At 36.5% G+C, this 22,665-nt stretch overlaps 1 protein-coding gene across 1 annotated transcript in view; it reads right to left on the bottom strand.

Moving 5' to 3' along the window:
* PTPRQ (protein tyrosine phosphatase, receptor type, Q) overlaps positions 1 to 22,665 on the bottom strand; it is a gene marked incomplete at its 3' end in the record, with an annotated part of 85,503 nt that overhangs the window by 38,522 nt on the left and 24,316 nt on the right. The window contains exons 15-27 of the mRNA XM_010141470.1: positions 22,117 to 22,277; positions 21,111 to 21,222; positions 20,044 to 20,270; positions 16,065 to 16,134; positions 13,652 to 13,851; positions 12,006 to 12,255; positions 8,545 to 8,673; positions 7,637 to 7,783; positions 5,810 to 5,982; positions 3,336 to 3,546; positions 1,506 to 1,658; positions 1,206 to 1,385; positions 332 to 439 (exon numbers count right to left, since the gene is read on the bottom strand). Of these exons, the coding sequence (XP_010139772.1) occupies positions 332 to 439; positions 1,206 to 1,385; positions 1,506 to 1,658; positions 3,336 to 3,546; positions 5,810 to 5,982; positions 7,637 to 7,783; positions 8,545 to 8,673; positions 12,006 to 12,255; positions 13,652 to 13,851; positions 16,065 to 16,134; positions 20,044 to 20,270; positions 21,111 to 21,222; positions 22,117 to 22,277 (2,121 nt within the window). The remainder of the gene's footprint in view (positions 1 to 331; positions 440 to 1,205; positions 1,386 to 1,505; positions 1,659 to 3,335; positions 3,547 to 5,809; positions 5,983 to 7,636; positions 7,784 to 8,544; positions 8,674 to 12,005; positions 12,256 to 13,651; positions 13,852 to 16,064; positions 16,135 to 20,043; positions 20,271 to 21,110; positions 21,223 to 22,116; positions 22,278 to 22,665) is intronic.

Here is a 22,665-nt window from a genome sequence, read left to right as displayed (position 1 = left end):
AAACTGGAGTCCCAAAGATAACTGACTATAGTTTAGATGGGATCTAGGACGCATTTTTTCAGTGAAGGAACTTCAGATCTGCAGCTTTCTTCCCATCTGTCTATCAGAGTTGAAATTAGTTGACTTTTGGTCATGCTGTACCTTTTGCCATTATTTCTAGCACTTACCTAAAAATAGGCTGAATGAAGTCACTGACTGATAGAAGACTAAAAATTTCAGCAAACTTTGATTTTATTTGTACACTATCTTCCCCTCCTTATGTACGTGCCCAGTCCTCTGAAGAAGCATAAAATTCAATACAGAAATCAGATCATCATTGCAATGTATTTACCGTCTTCAGGGGTTCTCACGAAAACATCATTCTCTTCAGACAAAGCACTTTCTCCAACTGTGGTAGAAGCTGCCACTCTCATTTTATAATCTGTGTACTTTTTTAAACCTAAAATGATTAAGTAAAAAAAAATCTTGACTGTTGACTTCTAAACATTTTTCATCATAGCTACTTATAAAACAATAAAAATGGTTACTGTTCTAAGGATTTTTGACACAACTTTGTCACCTAAAAGACAAAATATATATAATACCTTTATCTGGGGAGAGCCAAATAAGCACTCAGTCAAATCAACAGATTTTGAAATAAGTCAACCAGCTGAAACACTGTAAATAGCGTTAAGAATTTATTTGTCAAAACAAATGATAAGTATATGTACATCCAAATATTTTTTTCTTCTTTATGCATTACTCTTATTAGCATAAATAAGTGCCTGCATCCCATAAGGAATGCATTTTCTTCAATTACTATCAAAATTATCACCTTAGACGAGGAAAATTGTTACTAATGTCAGACAAACACAAAAAAAGTTCAAGTCTGAAAAAGATTTGACAATTTATGAGTATTTTAGTATGGGGAAAGAAGAGTTTGAAGAAAAACATCCAAGGAGAAATCCATTTCACAAATTACTACTTGTCTTACCCAGTACTGTCCTCCCATCTCACATTCCCCACATACCTCTCCACAGTAGACAAGTGTGTCAGTTGTGCCCCAACCTTGCTTTTAGACGCAGTTCTGTAGTGTCTGTGTGGATGTGGGTAGATGGGGGAGATTTGTACCACCTATCTTGCAAACGGCCACATTATATGAAGTTGGAAATAATAATTTTGTATAATGTATTAGCTTTTTTTTTTTTAATCAAGTGACACTGTACCTGTCATAAGTAAGCTGTTGTTCGGAGTTGTTGTTTGGAATGCTCTTTTTGTATCCAGTTCCATTGCATAAACAGTATAATGAATGATTTTCCCATTGGGACTTGCTGGAGGATCCCAATACAGCAAAACAGAGGAGGAGCTAATATTCTTGTAAGATATATTTTGTACTGAGCTTGGAACTTAAACAAAAACATAAAAACATAACAGTAAGAAAATTAATTATTTTAAAAACATTAAAATGTTCAGTGAAAGATGTCACATATGTTAACTTTGATAGTATCAGAGTCGAAATATTTTACCTTGTTCATGCGTCCTGACAGTAAGAACTGATGGTGGTCCTTCTCCAACAGCAGTGAAAGCAGACACACTGATTGTGTAGTCTGTGAAAGGTGTGAGGCCCTTTATAACATATGACAGTTCTTCAGCCAAAATGTTAATGGTATGCTGATTACCTGTGATTAAATGGAGAGAAATAGCTACTTACTTGTAAAATCTTTTCTTTTTCTTTTGCATTCTAACCTTACTTTGTCATGGCACTTTTACTGCAAAAGAATTAACTTTCACAGTGATTACAAAGATAGAAAAAAAATTTACACTGGCTCTTAATTCAGTCAAGAAGAGGCTATTAGAGGTCCATCTTCATGTGTATAATAGATAGATGGGCTTAGGTGAAAGAATGAACGAGCAAGAACTAAAGCCACGTGACAGCTATCTCCAAAAAAAAACTTTTGAGGAACCAGAAAAACATGTATTTGTACATGGCCTAGTCTCTCCAGTGACTTCAGAACCATGGCTCCTAGGCTGCCAGAGCTTTTAGTTTGTTTTTAATTTTTTTTTTTAATTGAGAAAGACAGATTCTCTCTTCCTTACTGTCCCAATGGTGCTATAGTAACTACATCTGAAATGGCTCCCCTCACAGATCCCTTCACACTGGTATTTTTAGCAGAAGAATTGTGGTCAGCAGAATGAAGAAGTCACACATGCCCACAAAGAGTTTTTGGTGCATCTGCAATAGAGCTCAAAATCAGCTGCAATCCAACTGTGCTACTGAAAATCTTCTGTTATAAAGTAGCTATTATGCCACTGCAACATGAAAAAGCGTGGGTGCTTCACATATCTGAGTATAAGGCTCAGCATCTTGTGAGACCAGCATTAAAATGAAGGTATCTAAAAATCAGCAGACCCTGCTGAAAATTTGGCTGTCAAGAGCTTTAGCTACTATAATAACAACTATCAAAATAATTTATGCTAGATTGCAACAGACACTGTCTGAAACTTTTCAGCAACACTGACATCTTTTAGCAACTCAATACCCCAAGCTGAATGAGGAGTAAAAAGTAGATGCACATTTCTACGTTTTCCCTGTATGACAAAGAAGATTCTTCAGGATTAACATAGTACAGAAAAGATCCACTGTAGTTTAAACCAATTGATTCAGTTCTGGTTTTAGATATTGGTGTATATGGAGGGATTCAGTGACTTCAATAAAAAAACAAACAAATAAAACAACCCTGGACTTTCTCCCCACTGTTAAAAACTCAGTGTAAAAATTTAGAGTGGTATTCTAAGTCCCTGCCTGTCAGCTGAAGCCTGCTTAATGAATTGTACATATCCATAGTCAGTAAGGAAACACTGGTCCATTGATAATACAGACCAAGTGTACACGCTAATGACATCACCATGTCAAGGGGTCATCTCCACCTGTTTGTCGCCCATATAGCAAAGTTGTAACTTTTTGACCTATTTACCTTCACTGACATTTGAAAACCTATTAGTCAAAAGGCTTAGAGAAATCAAGGTCTCTGAAGGGCTTGGAGATATGTTAATCCCTGACCATCACACCTGCTTTGGCAACTGTAATAACTGATTGTCTATGCAGCTTGTCTGATGGCTTTCGGGTGCTCCTTTCACTAGGAAGAAGGTCAGCTGGGTGACAAGGGGCTAGTTCCTGCCTGTGTGGCATTCCCATTTGCTTCAGAACATTATTTGGTACTAAAAAAAAAATCTGACTCCAGCAAATGACCCATTCATAATTTGCTTGAACCGTGTGCTAAAGATCATATCTGGGACAGTGATGGGGGTCCTTCAGAACAACGGAGCAGGTAGAAAAATATCCTAAAATATCTTACCCAAAGCAGAATGTAATTCTGCAGCTCCATTTATAGCAGGGAAATTATCACCAGATACACTTGTAAATATTACTGGAGAAGCTGTTTGAATGCTGGAAAACATTTCAGCTGAACCTTCGTATAGTTCATTGGCTGTTTCCATTGAATTCCAAGTGGGAGCAGGTGTGATGTTTTCATTTATCATGTATGGTTCCAAAGAATCAATCAAATACTAAAAATTAGAAATACAAAAATAAAACACAAACCTCATAATCACTAAATTATTTAATTAAATTTATATATAATATAGAAATAGTGTTTGCATATTTGCGCGCCTGTACATACACACTCTATATAAATGTAGGCACACGAACTATCTTTCATTACAAAAATTAACTTTGCAAAATACAACATTTCTCATTACAAAGCTCGGTTGCCAGTAGCCTATGGCCTTTTATTAATTTTTATTGTTGTTTAAACAAACAACAAACTTTTTTTCTTTTAAATTTCTTAAAATACGATTTTTATAGTCAAGTGGCAATTTTAGAGCAAGGCCTTTAATGCTGTATCCTTGGAGTTATATTGAATAATCGCGTGTTTGAGCTTAGGAGATTCCATTTGTACTATGCATGTTCTGAAAAAGGGTTGCAAGCACTGAACACAAGAGGGCTTCGGATGCTCCTACTGGACTCTGAGGAAAGTGGATAACAGGTTGATACTAGATCGCTGAGAGGGAATAAGGAGAGAGGGAGAAAAACAGAAGTTAATGAAATAAAGGGGAGAGGGAAAATGAGTGAGTACATATGTGAAAAGGGAGAGTGAAAGGGAGGCAAGTGATAAAGGGGTTCACAGGACAGAAAGGGCCAAAATCAAATGTTGGAAAGGGATGGCAGTAGACAGAAAGGGAGCAAGAACTACACAGAGAGGAAAAATAAAAGCAGAAGAGAAAAGAGAGAGAGGCTAAAACATAGGTACAAAATGGTGTGTAAGCACTAGATCATCATGCCTCTTCAGAATCTGGGACCGAATCCAGGACTCTAGTGTCTCTAAATTGTTCTGCTGTCATCTGTGAACCCTCCCCACTCACACATATAGCCCATTTCACTGCCAGAATGAGATGCTTTTACAGTGATGTAACTACTACACATTAGCTCTCTCCCTACAGACCCTGGGTGGAAAGAGGGAAAAGCAGCTTTTTACTGCTTTAACTAGGGGGCGTCATTGTGTGCCGTTAGCACTGTGGATCTGACAGTTCAAATCCTGCAGATGCTCTAAGCATGGGTCAATGGGGTTCTAAAGAAAGTAATGCTTATTATGGTTTGTTTTGTTTTTTAATTAGAAAATTATTTCAATAAATTATAATAAAGCAGCAACGATGCTACACTAAGAACTTAAAAATTAGGAAATCCCATCATTAAAACATGTCTGTGCAGGTAATTTTCTTTTTTTTCTCTGAGTCTGTACTATGATATAATCTTTAATTACAGAGTAACATACTTTCATTTTCTAAGGACGCTTGCCCAGTTTAATGAACGGATCCTTATCCTCACTTTTCTCCCCTTAGTCCCTATTTAATGTCTGTCTCCAGGGCTCTATTTAATGTATACAATTAAACTTGAAAGCAAACTCCTTTATTGAGCTCTATATCAAAAACTTAGATCCTGTGTCAGATTCAGAGAAAGATGCCATTGTCTAAAAAAAAAAAAAAAAAAAAGGAATTATGCAAACTTTGGGCACCTATGTTCAAAATCCAGACCAAAAAAGCTCCTCCTCTGAAAGCACCCATTCCTGAGCTGAGTGTTTGCTAGGGTTCTACAGTTCTGTGCTGCATGCTCAGAGCTGCCTCATCTAAGCTTGTAGAGCACATCAGCACCCAAAATCCAGAAGCTAGACAGACCTGCAGCATAAGTCCCCTAAAGATATTTGATCCCATAGATGTGCACAGATATCCCTAGTATTCACTCACAGCACGGCATTCAGCATGTAGTACCAGACACGTAAATTCAAGGATACAAATGGGAGGCAGAAAGTCTGGGGGTATGTGCCTCACAAACAGAGCACTTAAACAGCCTTGGGAGATTTCTGTTGAATTCACTTCTTCATAGGATTCATACCCACATATTTTACGAGTTTGCCTGAGTGGCTGTGTATCAATCTAGGCACCTAAATTTGTACTTACTGTTAGGTCACCCTGTGCTGCAAAGAACTCAAGGGCTAGAAAGGGTAAGACTGTAGGATATGGCTTCCTGCCTTCAGTAGCTAAGACAGTCTGTACCATTCCGTCAGAATTATTTATTGGTTTCATGTTGTGGCATCATCATGATTGGAATTTTTTAAAACCCAGACAGAGAGTAGGGTGAGGACCTTTAAAAGCACTGACAACACATCTGTGGTGGCTAATTCTATTTGTACCTATCAGATAAGGCAGAAAAGCAAATTTAATATAGCATATTTAATATAGCAAAGAAATACACATTTAAAAAACCCCTGAATACCTTATTTCTTCCTTGAAGGATAGTGTTTTCCAGAATCACCTCTGTTTCATGCACATGTACTTTAACTCTGTATTGGGTAATGATTCCATTTGGTTGCTGTGGCTTCCTCCAAACAATTTTTATATACGTGGCTTCCACTTCTGTCAGATGTAAATCTAATACAGCACCTGGAACTAAATATTCAAGAAGAAACTTGTTTTAATTAAACATCTGTCATTATCACAAGCTGTTTCAGCACCGCATGCAATATACAATAGAATTTAATCAAATTTCACGTCCTTATCTTTTGAGTTGCTCCTGTGCAGGTAGAGAGTTACTTCACATGTTTTCTTAGCAAACAAGTCACAGTTCCAAAAACATGCACAGACTTTTTTGACATATATGACATATGTAGGAATATGGTCAGATCCTAAAATGGTGTAAATCAGTATAGCTCTAGTGAAGTCAGTGCACTGGAAGCAAGCAGACCTTCGTTAGGTTCCTATATGGAATGTTAAGTATATTGAAAATGAAAGCTTAATTCTAAATTCATCAAAACATACAAGAATGAAGTAAAAAGCTGAAAAAAATTTATGTGATACATCTTGTCCATTTCCCTTTTGTAACAGGTTTTGGTTCAATTTCTTCTTTAGCTATGCTGTAGTTAAAGACACTGTACTTTACGTAGGACTGCCAGAGAAAAGATACATTTATATTCAATAAAATGAGATTCAGCTTGATATGAAAAATGTTTCTTTCCTAATATACTTTGGAAAAATACAAACTTGAAATTACTTGCATAATGAAGATTTGAAGATTTGGCATTAAAATGACACATCAGTCTTAAAAAAAACCCCAAACAAACAAACCATGAAAAATCCCCTTTGGCTTCTGACAGTGAGTTTTGACAGAAGATGAGCATGGCTGTACTGAGCAGGCCATCTCTGGAAATTATCTCTGAGAGCTGACTAAAGCAGATACTTCAGGAAAGAATATGATAAATAAGAATAGGTGTTCCTTCTGCCGTTACACCTTGACAGCAAGTGCTGCAGCAATCACTGATTGAGATATTTTCTAAATTTGTGCTGTGTGGCACAAACATAACACAGAAATAACTATCTCGAAACTGCCTCCCTGTTACACACAGATTCTCTATTTTTTCTGGTTACATCCTCAGTTGCAGACCAATAATCCTGTGCAATCTTACACATATGTAAAATAAAATGGCATTTTCTACATAGCAAAGGACTCTCAACCGGTGAGTTGACTATTGGAAGCCGAAACTCCCAAACAATAGAGTAGATGGCTCAGGGGCAGAACCAACCACTTGACTGCCCCAGAACAAGTTCTAGATGTTGAGTCTGCCTCAGAGCTACGGTCTCTGGTAAAAGTGGCTCCATTAGAGACAAGTAAGAGGTCTTGGATTTGGTGAAAATTAGTCAGATGAGAGGTTGAATAAGAAACATCGGGGCTGAACAAACCAGCCGTGGGGAAATCTGCACAGTTCTTTCTTTTCCCCTTGCTGCCATCTAAGGGATAAGGGGGTGACCTGCAACTCAATTACCATATCAAAAAATAACTAGTTTCATTCAGGCAGAAACTGTTTCTCTCACAATCTCTGAAAGCTTCTGAATAGCCAGTAAATTTAGTGACAGTGCATGAACTGGACAAAAATAAAGAAATAAGCTGACATTAAATTTTCAGCTCATTTCTTTCATCAGCTTTTTATCCCCCTCTTAAAACACTCTTATAACAAACCTATTCTTTCCTTTGCAAAGCACCTAAAAGGCTCTGAAGGGAAAAAAAAGGTGAAGCTATCACTTGCTTCACCTTTCTACACTTACTTACCATCTGCAGGAGTGAAAACTGTAAGGTTAGTCTTTGGCCCCACCCCAGCACTTGTCTCAGCACTGACGTACACGTCGTATGTTGTAAACGGCACGAGGTTACTAAATACAAACTTATAATCTTTTGTGCTGTTATCCAGAATATGACCTGGAATGAAAAATGAAGTTATTCTAGCTCAAAAATAAAAACAGCCCACAGCTGCTTTCCAGGATGATGAACGATGAAAAACAAGTTGTTTATGAAAAAGCTGATTTGGCATCAACTTCATTGAAAATAATTCTGGATGTCTGGGGAAAAACCAACCAAATGAATATAAAAGCCACCTCAAGAAGGTATGGCTTTTAAGAGGAAGGGATGTTTTGTTTATAGATTAATTTCTATTGTTTTTCCTGTGTGGACCGATAAAAACACCAGTATACAGCCCATTAACTTCTTATTTAACTACAGGTGGTTATATAATTCATATATATATACATGTCTGAGTTTAAAAAAAAACCACAAAACCATCAAAATAGACTCATACAGTTGGTTGTATACTACGAAGGAATGAAAATCCTCCAGAAATCTTTAACAGAAAAAGAGTGAAGATAAGATACAGAATTATTTTGGGTATATAAGCATCCTCATTCAGCTGTGAGCTTAATCTGCCATCTCTCTGAAAGAGTAAGGAAAGTGGTTTCCTCCACTTTTTAAGAATATCTACTGTGAATTTAATTGCATACTCTTCCTCATGATGGATTACTTCCCCTTAAAAGTAATCTAAAAACTGCTAAAACATCTCACAGTTAAAAGAATACATAGCACTGCTTTCAAATATTCATTCTTGATCGTTAGGAACATTAAGAATACCAGTGTAAGGAAATGATCACAAAAAAGAAAAAGAAATAAAAACATTAGTTCAAACTTACCAGATGGTCCATACAGCTCAACTCTGTAACTAAACTTTCCAGTTACTATTGCTGGTGGGTCCCACATCACTAAGAAAGACTTTGCAGTTATATTGCTTTTGGCAAAATTTTGTGGTGGATCTTCTGGAACTTAAACAACATTGGAAAAAGTCTTTGAACATAAAATAATTTACATTAGGATTTCCAAGAAACACATATCAGAGAATTCATTTTAAACATAAACATTAGATATTCTGAAAGGATGCTACACTGAAAGCTTTTCTCATTACATGTCTTATTTCATTTCTTTAAGGTAATGTTCACAAAAGTTATCAAGAGAGCTGGCAGTAAACAAACCCTTAGAAGACAAAGGTGGCAGGGATTCTACCAAGTTCAGCACAGACTTCATCATGATATAGATTACACACAGAAGATGCGCAAACATGACTGTGAGACTCAGCAATACAGAGCTCACATTGGGTATGTTTTTCTGCCTTGAATAGGTTCTTTTTTCATATACTTCACAATGAGGTGACAGCACTAATGATAAACATTACTATCAAAACAATTAAGGCTGCAAAAACAATGCATACTTGAGTAATTTTCTATTTTCGTGAAACTATTTGCATAAATCAAATTAGTTCAATACTCACGTGATAGTGGAATCTGATCCCTGTCCTTTCTAAAGTACACACTATTGCACTGCTAAGTTAATGAGAGATCACTATTGACATTAAAATCTGAATGTAAAGACAATTAAAGGAAGTGGAATTTTTTACATCCATGTGGAGTAAAAACAAACCTGACTTTCAAAAATGCTGCATACACAAGTAAACTTGGGAACTGCTTAACACAAATTTCTACAAAAATCAGGTCATGTGTGAAATTTAAGCCAATATGGAGATATAGACTGATCCCATAAATGAATATGCAAGTTAACAAATATATTACTTTTTAAAAGATTTACTATTTGCTTTTGTAAATCTAATGTACCAATGATAGAAATCAAAAACCTTCATTCCTAAAAGGTATGCTATAGATTCATCAGTAGTGATTACTTAATCATTCTTAGTTACACAAATTGCATCACCTATAATTGCACATAATTCTCAAGTATCATCTTAGGAGTCCACTTTTTTCTTTCAAGGTTTAAAAATCATTTGCTTTGTGGAAGTATCCTCCCCTGGAAAGCCATCCCAGCAAAAGAAATATTTACAAGCTGAGTTTCAAAAAAACATTTCTAACGAAGCATTTCAAAATACTTTCAAGAAGTAGCTTCTTCTTCAAACTTTGAAGAAAGAAAAATATCTTTCTCGGGAACACAGGAGAGTTTCAGCATGGCTCAGAAAATTTTGGTTGGAGGGGACAGAATTTTCATAATCATAAAATGAACATCAATAAGCTATACAGTAGGGACATATATCACCTTCTTCTGTGTGGCGAAATGGGTGTGACAACAACTTTGTGTCATGCTCCTGTGTGAGCAGGTAAGTGATATTTGAAATAAATGCACTTTCCATCCTACCACCTACTACCACAAACTATAATCTATCAATTCCTCTCCCTCAAGTCTCATCTCAGACACTCCAGTGGAGGACCGAAATGTGAGGTTTGGGCCATACGAGAAACTGGTAACTTGGAGGGGGTGACTAGTGTGACACTGAAGAGATTCTTGTAAGAACCAAGACACCTGGAGAAAGGAAGTAGATTTCAGTAATTACAGAGAGACAGGATGATGGTGCTTGATACTGGAGAGGGAACCTGTTACAATAATTGCAAAGCAACATACCTAAATCAGAGTCTTATTATATAGGCTATATATAGATAAATACAAACTTTAGCATGCAAAAAAATGCTTCCCACTGAAGGAAATGAAAGGTAAGAAAATAAAAATAATGAGGCAAAATGTCTACTAACTCAATGTCGCGACCCACGGGGCTCTTCGCTGGAGCAAGACGAATCACTCATACGCCAGTATGGTGTGTAGCGAGACCCGTTTATTGTTTACAGTACATCCCAATTTATAGACTCTTGTCCACTCGACTAGCTACATGGTGATTGGATAGTGACTCTGTTACCCAGACAGCATGCATCTCTTAAAGCACTATAATTGGTTAAGAGGGGTTATATCCCACGTGGTGAATGTTTTGGTTAGAGCTAATCAAACAAGGCTAGTAGAGATATAATTTCCCACACGATAATACTGCAGCTGGGTTCCGGCTGCTAAGTTTCCCAGAGAGAGAGTAGCATATTTTCATAGTTCTAATTTCTGCTAGAAAAATACACCAACACTCATAATGCCTTCCTAACAAATCACCCACCAGCTCTATAGCCAGCCTCCAAACAAGGTCCTTGGCACACAGGCATGTGGGCCTCACGGGGGAGCATTTGAACTGCTCATAGTAGTTCTTAACAAGCACCTGAATGCTCATAAGATGAAGATGTAATAGAGGTGGATCCAGAAACTTGGGTGTACCAGTGTGCTGCTAAGAAGAACTTAACTGAGGCTCGGGCTATGAGGGATGACTTGTGCCTGTGGCCTTGTGCACGCTACACATCCACCCACATGGAACCAGTAAGCCAACCTCCCTTTTCCCAAACCATGCTTCAATGGATGAATCCTGGCTGTAGAGGCAGCCAGTATGCAAAGACTTAAGATCTTATCTTTCAAACAGCCGACACCTTTCTATGTATTTTGGCACAAGTACATGCCATTGCATAAACTTTCTATCACTTTCCAGGGTGTTCTTATTACCAGTGCACATATCCTCAGATGTTAACGTGGTGAAAAACAAACTGATTATTAGCTCTGAGATCATTAGAACAGAAACCACCCAAAACTTCATTAATCTTAATTAACAGAACGGGGGATTTGGTACGACCCTATTAATAATGTTGCCCACTACTTAAGCCATTATAAAACTCCTGTTCCTGGAAAACTTTGGTTTCTGGTTCTAACTTCTCAGTGCATTGCAGGAAATCCAAAATCTGCTTTCCTAGTGATTTCTTCAGCACTGAACAACTTTCTGCACTAGATCTAGACTGAGGAGCCATGGGACATGGCTTACATTTCCACAAAGGCAAAGAAGCTTTAAGTGCATTGCTACACTTGTATTGCATATACACTTTTTGAATACTATGCCTGGCACCTTTTCCCTTCATCCATATTTTTAATTCTCCTTCCATGGTGCCATTAACTATAGTTCTTCCTCAGTTCTATCCTCAGTTTTTCATAAAATTTTATCTGTCCTGAGCATACTTTGGTATCTTTGACTTTTAATAATAACTGAACTCCCACTCACTGTGTATTATTAGATAGATAACTTTCAGTTGATTCCAGCAGGTAAAAACAAGTAATCATGTAAATAAAAGGGTCATAAAGCCAGATTGAGACTGAAGCATCTTGCAACAACTTCAAATTGATATTTTGAAGTTTCCACATAAATCGGAGAACTTGCTATCTATTTGAAAGCAATATATACCTGATTCTGGTGTCCGGACAATCGCACTGTCAATGTAGCCTGCTTCAGTGGTAACTGCAGAGACTTCAAAAAGATAGGTGGTATATGGCCTGAGGTTAGTTATAACAAAACTAATTGGTTCATTCCAAACAGAACTCATTTGACTCGGTGCCTCTGTACTTGGAGTAACTGTAGTCCATGAAGGAATTGTGGATTTGCCAAAAGTACTTGAAGAAGTGGTAGTACTCCACAAAAATGATTCACTGTTATCCTGTAAAGACAAAATATGAAATATAATAAGCTGCATCTATAACCTATGGTTGTAAATATATGTAGACCAAAAAAGGTAGACCACCTTCGGATTGGTTTTTCTTTTTACACTTCAATCTCCAAATTTAGGTTATCATTTCATTACCTGACATTGCTAGTATGTCCTGTTAGTGACAGTATTACAGTTTCTTGCCTTCTCCTCAAAGACCTCAAACCTGACTGTACAGAAGCAACTCTCTAGTCTTCATTAATTATTCCTAGATTCAATTTTCAGCATGCAGTCTCTTAAAAAGAAACGTCCCCTAGTGAGGCCATTCTGTATCACATGTATGTTATACGTATGTATGTTTATATACATATATAGTATACATATATCCATACATCATCGATAAGACCAGACAGGGGGTCCCTAACCCATACTGTCAGGAGACACATCTGAAAAACTGCTAGACATTATGGTAACCAATGCCTATGACTCGTAAGTGGCAGTGTCCCCTCTCAGTCCTGAATTAAATCAGCCTGATGTTGGGAACCTTTACAGTGCCTAAGATGACCTTCCAAACAAAACCTGAAATCAAAGTTCTGATAATTTTTGTCATTTAGTACTGCACTTTTCATCAAAGTACTAAGTGTAGCATCCACCCCTCCAAAAAAAAAAAAAAAAAGTTAGGCAACTCAACATCCACATAATCACAACACTCCACTCAGGATAAAGAAGAAAAGGAGAATAAAAATTGGAAAAGATAATTTTCTTCAAGAAATCCTGAAAAGTATACACTGGTAACAGGTCTGAAACCAATGAATTGTCATAATACAGAAGCTTTTCAACGAATGTTTATTTTAAGAACAACTCAGACTACAAAATTTTTTTTAAAAAGCACTCGGGTGGGTGGGATCTTTTTATTTTGATATAAAAATTATTTAACTAATGTAGAAATATGATACACAGAATAAAGCACACATTTAAAATATAAAAAGCATTATCATCCTACTTATAAAAATAAGATATAAACATTACTATATGTCTGCACTAACCAAAAAAACCCCACCAATTCTTGCATTTTCTAACTGAATGATGTATAAAAGAAAAACCTAAAGTTTGAAAATTATCTATTTCATTATTTTCCATTGAAAGGATGCCAAATTGAACCATCTTTAACATTTTTACTTTGATTAAACTAAGCTTTTCAAGGAAAAGTATTCCGTTTAAACTATTTTGAAAAAAAAAAAAGGTTTTTTACAACCATTGTATCCTTAGGCCTTGGGCTTATGTTTGTAAAGTATTTGGCATTGCACAGAAAAAACAGCCTTCGACTTTTTATGTCTCAAAAGTCAAATTTAAAACTATATTCTGTAGCTTTAGTCTATTTCTAATCCAAAAGGTTTATAGCACTTACATTACATTCTGGTAACCTCCCAGACAGAAGGTTCTCTACTTTAACCAAGACATCTTTTACTACAATTCCACTTCTTGCATGTTTCACACTAATCTTGAAACTAGTTATCTTTCCATTGGGTTGCCGAGGGAGAAACCAGATCAGATTTACAGCTGAATAATTTAAGGCTTCAACTGTGAGATTCACTACTTTACCTGGAGCTTGAAAAGAATACAAACAAAAGCAGTGAGACATAATTTTCTTCCCAGCACGAAGAAAACAGTGACATTTCTAGCTTACAAACCATAAAGCAAATAAATAACAACCATTCGCTAACACATGTAAAGTAGCTGATATGCAACCAGTTCTTTTACAATTTAGTTAAAGAGAGAAATATAATTATTGCACAGAATAACAGAATTGTTTTGATTGGAAAAGACTTTTAAGATCATCGAGTCCAACCATTCACCCCCATACTGCCAGGTCATCACTAAAGCACGTCCCTAAGCACCATATCTACATGTCTTTTAAATGCCTTCAGGGTTGGTGACTCAACCACTTCCCTGGGCAGTCTCATAATAACACAGTAATTGGTTCAGTCGACTTGAAAATATTCTTCCTAGAAGCAACTCTTATACTATGTCAGAAGTAGCAATTTTTTGCCTATTTTTGTTTGTTTAAGAGCATATGACAGCACTGGGTGTTATATCTCACTTTACCTGTATCATCTTTTCAGCTGGTTATCGATTTTTGGTAGCTTTACATAGCTGAATTGAATCTGAATATTCACTGTTACTGAAGAAATTATGCTCTGTGTATCAGTGACAGTTTCTGGGGCATTTTGTCAGGGCATCTGTATTAATCACGGCACAGAAGAATGGGATGCAGCATCTAAACGAGATTTTACATGCTGTCTGAACTTTTCTGTGAAGTACAGCACTGTGGCTCTTTCAGTCCTCTCTGCAGGACACCAAGCAGCAGCAGTTCCTGCAATAGCTAGCCTTAGTGGTACGGATAAAAGGGTTATGCTGCCTTAAAAATATCTAGCTGTCCACGTTACAGATCTTCCACAGGTGAATTGGGACAGCTCCTCCAAGCTTCAGAATCAGGTTTTGTTTAGGCCCTGCTGAATCTTTTGCAGGCCTTTCACCTGTAGGACTCGCTTCTCCCAGACTACAGACTTTACATTTAATTATTTATATCTTCTGACTAACTTTCCTGTATTAAACTGCATCTTTTCAGGTTGATCAAGATGTTGGGGTTTCTTTAACCATCAAAGCAAGAGTTAAAAAAAAAAAAGGCAGAGAAGGTTAAAGTGCAGTATCAGTGACACATAACTTTCACCTGGAATTTGAAGAAGTCTTCCAGTTACGTTACAATAAGGCATTTTAGTTTTAATAAAAAGTTAAGCAGAAATGCATCAAAAGCTAAAAAGCTAATTTCCCATATGAAGAAAGGCTAAGTGTTGTTTTCTGTCAAACATCAGTAAATAAAGCTCATGGAAATATAGTTTCCTACCAGCAGTAACATACAAAGAGTAGTAAAGAATAATGATTTTGCATAGCTCCACCTGGCAAGTTTACTACCACTTCTCATACTTGGTTTCATAAGTCATTGCATTATCTCAGACATCTCATGCAGAGTGATGATTTCCTGCCCCTAACTGAGATGTGGCGCTCTGGATCTTGAACAGCTACAGAAACCAACATAAACCCAGAGGGATGGTCACCACCATGGCAGCATAAATTCCATATTTCACTGAGACTGGTTCACCCTAGCATAACTGGCCTGGTGCCAGCTCTTCAGCCAAGGCACCACTGCTCCTGGAACATGAGCAAGACTACAAACACTAAATTAATAGATTATGCAACTTCAGACTATAATTATAATTTTTTAATCTTCCAAATGTCCACCTTTTTTTTTCTTTTTTCCTTTTTTTCCTTCCCTTCAGAATTAAGAAGTTAAAACTTAGTAAAATACATTCAGTGCTGGGCTTCTTAGAGAAGGGACTTGTCTCCAGCACTGAACAAATACAGCTTGACATAAGCAGGCAACGCAGGCAATGTCACAGCTGATCCCACAACAAAGTCTGTCTCCTAGAATCACTGCAGGCACATGGGTCCACTTGATAGGTAGCTCTGCTTTCCTGTGACCTCGCTTTCTGGAAGCGGCCTACCTAGAAACTGGCATAGGAAAACACCAACAGAAACGGACTTTGCATGTAAGAAACACCCATATATGCACACCTTAAATGATGTTATTAGCAAATAGGACAAAACGTACCTTTTCCACTGAGTGAGAGAATAAAAAAATAATTAGGATTTTGTTCTAAATGCATTAGAATTTGTTCAAGTACAAAATGTGCCACGGACACTTTATTTGAACAAATTAGAGCAGGTTTAATTGATATAATTAGCAGCTTTACTAAAATTACCACTTTCTGCGGTCTGAAAAAGAAAGGGATTGCTAAACACTCCAACACCAGCACTGTTCTCAGCAGCAACCTATGGGGGGGAAAAAAAAGCCACATTAAAGGATTTATAGTATATATAGTTTCAAGGATTATGCAAACTTAAGGATACAAAGGGATTCACCTTCTAGCTTTTAAACTATAAATATACAATGAACTTCTACAGCTGTTTTGTTTAATTTATACTCAACATTTCAATGTGAAAAAATAAAATGGAAAAATTGTGAAATAGTGCAAGAAACTGAGAAAAGTATGTGTGAATATCCACACTTCAAATCTGCTGAGTCCCTATTTTATGCTAAAGTCAACAGCAAGAACAACATCAGTAACACTTCTTTTCCTTACCACAATACACTTATATCAACTTCTCCATTCCTATTTTACTCATATTATAACTTAAAAGATAAGAAAGGAAAACAGATTCTCTTTTTATTTCTTGAATTCCTGAAGGACAGCAGTAGCAGGTCAACCTCCCTCAGAGCAGAAACTCACGGAAAGCATTTCTTTTGGCAGAAAGACAATAGGTAAGGGAACTGTGGATGCACTTTATGGCAGATATGCCTCAATGCTAATGATGATAGCAGAGTCTTCCTGTAGAAGGGCAGTACATTGAGACCAGTAGAATTCACAGAGATAAACGCAAAAATTATGCTACTTCCTCTGCGATACAGGCCTTACTGACAGTTCGCCTTAGTGACGGGCCATGGCATGCAGTACTTACAAAAAGGAACAAAGTCTCACTTCTTTATTTTGAAAAGAAGTGCCAGAGACAACAAAAGATGAAACATGAGCAAAATTGCAGCAGCGATGGTGAGAGGTGCGTGAAAGAAGCAAAGCAAAAAGCTCTCCAGCAAGGTTAAAGTTGGCAGAGTCATTCCCTCCTGCCAGTGTCAGGTAACAAAGGTATGACAGAGGCACTGAGAACACCAACAATGCAGACTGGGGAAAGCAGGGTGACAAGGGGCAGATGTGCAAAGCTGTGTGGATCACAGATGTGACGGACAGCATGCAGGGGATAAGGAAGGGCAAAGAGAGTAGAAGGAGCCAGCAGGTCAGAAAGGCAAACTGTTCTAATCACTTCTAATCAGTACTAAACTGTGCCTCTTTCAGAAGACTGTAAAGCTATTTAAACAAAAGCACTAAGCCATGCCAGACAAAGTGAAGCAGAGAGATACTAGGTAACACGGAAGACTTAATCTAGGATATAGAGGGACACATGCTTGCGACCACTTCCCAATGCAGTGCATGCTCTGCTTGGTGAAGGAGAACCTGTGTTGCTGGCCAGCTCCTTCTTAAGCCATAACAAACTCCATCTCCCCATACACGCATATCTCATGACTCCAGCCAACTCTACCTACTTCTCTGCCACAGACAGAATTACTTGGAACATCCTTAAGCATTGAGAAATTCTACAGTACTTGCAATAACTGAGGAAATTATCTGGAGATCTTCAGGGGGTTGACAGGCAAACAGTACTAAAATTACATTATATAAATCTAAAGGTATGTCCTCACCTGAACAGTTAATTTTTATTATGTCATCTCAAAGTAAGTGTCGTAGAAAGGGTCCAGAAAGGAAAACTAGCATTAAGACTGACATGGACACTCCTATTTCATATGTTTAGTTTCAACAGAACTCAAAGTTACTATGACATACACGCAAAAATTTTGCACTATAAAGGTGCCAGCTACACTCACCGATTAGCTTTAAGATAAAATAAATGCTTACACAGTGCACTGTCAGCTTCTAGAGGTCACTGCCACGAAGAAACATTATAGAAAAATCTCGGAAGCATTTAAAATAGACAAGCTTACTATGCAGGTAACAAAGTACTATCTAAAGTTCAAGTAGCTGCAGTTCACATTTGGAAGCAGTATTAATTTTTATGCTTTGAAGTATGTTGCCATAAATTATTTAAGTTTAGAAAAACATCATGAATGCATATTTTTACAAAATTATCAAAGATCAGATGTTCAAAATTATCCAGAGCTTTCCAACATTTCACAAATTATCATTTCTTTAAAATTTTTTCAATCAGATATAAAGAAATTAAGAGTGGGCTGTTATAAACAGATTAGAAACTCATATGCAAAGCGTATAAGCTCTGTGCACTGTATGGTCACAGTATTTATCAGAAAGAATTTCACAACAGGCCTGTGGCCTAAGCCAGGTACCCTAAAACAATAAAGAATTTTCACCTATGCAAAAATCAAGAGCTGCTTTTAAATGACAGAACAGATTCAAAAAAACAAGCAAAGAACCACAAGAAATTGCTCAAGAGAAGGAAAACACGTAATGTTTCTTTTTGACCACATCTGTGAGGTAGAAAAAGTGTTACCACCTGAGCCATTACTGAATCTGTGAGATTGCTTGTGGGTCAGGCGGTCAGGGCCACACCAAAGAAGTAGGTAACGTAACAACCCTTAGCTTGCCAATAGACTTTTATTCATTCATGAGAAAAGACGTGTGGTCCCTGCTAGGCAGAGGTTGTTGTGTCAAAAGACACTTTCCTAAGTCCAATTCTGCTCTAAGATCAGTGTTTCAGGCACCAGCAATGGGAAGGATTGTGTATCAACAAAAGGCAAGTTATTGTGAAGTAAAACAAATTTAAACTGTCCTACAGTTTTCCTAGGGAAGATTCATATATGGAGCAAGAATGGAATTTGCTAAACCTTTAACAGTGAACCCCACACAAGTGTTACTGAGGTACTCGGAATTGCGAATTGAATTTTCTTAATAATTTCACTTGTCTGAGGAGATTAATCTGCTTAGAGCTGAAGTGTTAATACTTTTCTCAAACAGTAGCTGAACTTTGAGTGGTTTTTTGGGGGTTTGGGTTTTTTTTTAACAGATGACTGGAGGCAGAAGATCAAAGGTTAAACATTTCTGCAGCTGTGGATATACTGGCTTTTATCAGCATGGTCATCACAACTAGATTCACAGTGAGCAATTTTCCCACAATGGCAGGCACAACTAGAATTTTGCTTTCTCACGCACCCCCCATCTTTACGAAGAATCACTGCACAGTCCTGTTGCAGGTCTGGTCAACTTGAATATTTTTTTATAGCTTTGCACTCTGTGAACTTACACGATATGAAATGAAGCAAATCAAACACATTATTTCATTGCATTCTTGACACTGAAAAGAGGCACCTTTCCAAGGTTCTTATGAAAGACTAAATCAAGCAAAGAACTCCTTAGCAAATATAGCAGTTTGTTTCTGTCCATATGAAGTCATTTATTACTGAAAAGTTCATAGATGGATCAGGAGTGCTTAATCTCAATGTAAACAGATACCATATACAGAAGCATGAAATCCATGTACTGATTTGGGCAACAGATATTCACCGTGAATATCTAGGGAACAAAATCTGTGGAAAGGGAAAGGATGACATTTTTTTATTTCGGGAGATAACACTAGGTATAATTCCCAGTCCTAGGTAAACCAGGCTAAGGAGTGCAGGCTATATCTAAACAGATATTCAGGCAAGAAAACCCCTTCTTATATTAATTAAGTTTAAAATCAAAGAAAGAAGTATATACCTATGTGCTTTTCTGGATCTGGCTGAGATGATTTAGAAATCTAAGTGTAATATCCAAAGGGCACCAGTGATTTGAAAGATTAAATCTTAATGAAAATGAAGAAGGATTTAGACATTTTTGAAAATTTTACCCTTTGCTTTTTACTTTCTACTACATAATGCCATACGTCAATAAGAATATCAATAGAAGAAACTATGTTTTAGCACAATTTTGGTTGGAAATTATTTAAATAGATTTAAAAATAACTATCATAAACAAATACCTGGCTAATATATTTTGTTATATGGCAACAGTAATTAGCAAGGCCCTTCATAAAACACTATATGCACCTACCATAAACTCACACGGTTTACAATAAATCAGAATTCAAAATACTAAAAAGTATTTGTAAAGCATTTACCATAATTTCATAAGTTGTTCCAGGGTTAAGACTGGTAAGAAGAACTTCCAAACTATCTGGCTTTGTTGTGACCTGTGTGTAAGCTGTTTGCATCCATGGGCAGACCTCTTTATATTTAACAATATAGGAGAGAATTCTTCCATTTGGATGCAGTGGCGTATTCCAAGACAGCAGAATCCCGGCAGAGCCCACTCTTTCACCTGCAAGGAACACAGGGGGGCCAGGATCTAAAAAATAAGGAAATAAATAAGTAATTGTAAGTATACACAAACATAGAGAAAACAGGTTTTAATTAAGTTTCCAGATAATGGAGACATCTTCACAGTTCTATAAAGAAACTAAATCATCTTCCAGCGTAAACCAGTACAACTACTGAAAACTAATGTACTGTTCAATAAAAAGCTTTTTTTTTTTTTCTGGCTAGAGTCCTATTACAGAAATGATTAAATAAAATTTGGAACAAAAGGAACATTCCTCTGTAAGAATGTAAAAAATGTAATGCTCAAGAACTTCATGGACAAAAAAGAATTTAATGCCCATTTTAAATTTGAGATATTCTAGCATGCTTAATTTCAGTTCCTCTCCCTAAAAACATTCAAAACCAAACTGCACTCTTCTAAAAAACATGTCTGATATGGATACTTCTTTTTTTAAATGTCTCCAAAGTTTACCACTATACATATTAATTCGGTGATGGATATTACTACATGACACAATAGCAAATTTTTCAAAAGCTTATAAATTGTTCTCCTTTATGCTTTTTCCCCCCTTTTTTTTGTTTAGTTTGTTGTTATTGTTCATTTGTTTATTTTAAATAGCCAAGCTAATGGATGACTACAACTACAACTCACATTCAGAGCTGCTGCTTAAAAATATCTGACAGAGAAACTCTCATGCTCTCATAGAGCACCTCAGATTCAGTGTGTTTGTTTGTGGTTAAAGATTACAAATCCTAATGACTGTTCAAAACTGATTATAATTTCTCAGATGCTACTGTGCATGTAGTAAATATGAAAAAGCATAGTCAAAAATAATCAACAAAATTTCATCAGTCGTTATTAACTCACTTGTCACATTTGTTGTCACTGTTTTACTTGCAGGTGAACTGTATATTGAAGAAGAAACTGCAGAAACTGTGACATTGTATGTTGTTCCAGGAATAGCATTAGAAAAATCAGCCTGAAATAGGACATAGATTTATTTAAGTCTTTTACCAAGAATCATGAAAATGAAAAAAAGAACAAATCCAAAGCCCAAAAGTTCAAGTATTAGAAATACAACATTATTTTCAACAGTAATAAATAGTAGTTTACATCTGTTAGCTACAGTACAGTATTTATGCCATCTTATTTAACTACACTCCATAGGATTTGTATAACATTCAATATTAAAGAACAAAATTAACAATTTTATCACAGATTCACCTATCAGTGTATCTATAGATGTTTTTTTGTATCATCATCATTATCAAAGTAAAAATTAAGCATTATGGAATTTCTTTTTGAAAGAATAAACACAAAAGCAGTCTGAAAAACTTAACAAATTTCTGACCCTTAAGCTATACCATAATTAACAACTCTTTAGCAAGCATTTATGTACATTACCTGTATGTTTGCAGTTCCAATAAAAACCAAAAGCAAAACAACTAGAACATCCATTATTTCTGTTAATACTGTATATTCCAGACAGCAGAATCAAAAAGTGCTCCTTTGTCTTTTTGATGGCTTAGCAGTGAAACGTTGCCTGCATTAATGATTTAAGCACAGGTCTTCCTGGCAAGTACACAATTAATGAGTCCGTATTACTCAATAGCTCTGCCCTTCCTTTGTTAAACTATTCATGAACCCTTGGATAACTTGCTGTATCCTTCTAGCAGACTTTGAAAAAAACTAAATTCTCTACTTATTGTTAGATAACAAACTCTGGATGCTGAAATTTGCTCTCACCAAATTTTCATGAATACTTTCATATTCATATTTGCATTAAATAGCTAAGGAGGCAAGCTTGAATTCCTCATCAACACAGTGCATAAGAAAAAGCTGGCCATGCAAATCCTGTAATAAAAGCACATACTTGATACTCCCTAACTCCAAGATCTAGGATAACAACAGAACCATGATCAGGAATAAGATCCACATGAAATCTGTCTACATGTCCATATGGTAGTCTCCAATACAGTGAAAAAGAATATGAGGAAACATTGAAGAATTTAAGTCCTTCTGGCTTTGCAGGTTCTGAAAGAGAATTGTGAAATAGAAGACATTAACTTAAATAAGCCCCTTTACAAATGCATTAGTAGTTACAACTGAACATAAAAGCATCCAAGAACAGTTTACTTGCTACATGAAAGATAATTGCTAATTAGCCTGGATACAGCAGTATATTTTACTACAGCTATACTACCTCTGAGACTTGGTTGATAATCCCCCAAATAGTCTGTGCAGACATCCCTGTTCCCAGAGACCAAGCTCAAGCATCTCTGCCCACGGTTCAGTTAACAAAGAATCTCTGCACAGTTCTGGTGGTTCTGCCTTAAAGTCATAACTAGCGTTACTGTGGAAATTCAAGCTCTAGCTGGTGCTTGCCCTGTTGCTAACCACACGTTTGGTAACTCTTTTATAC

Source organism: Buceros rhinoceros, unplaced genomic scaffold, assembly GCF_000710305.1.
Source record: "Buceros rhinoceros silvestris isolate BGI_N320 unplaced genomic scaffold, ASM71030v1 scaffold11298, whole genome shotgun sequence".
In the NCBI taxonomy this organism is placed as follows: Eukaryota; Metazoa; Chordata; class Aves; order Bucerotiformes; family Bucerotidae; genus Buceros; species Buceros rhinoceros.
The sequence above is the reverse complement of the archived record's forward strand: the minus strand, read 5'-3'. Positions and strand labels throughout refer to the sequence as shown.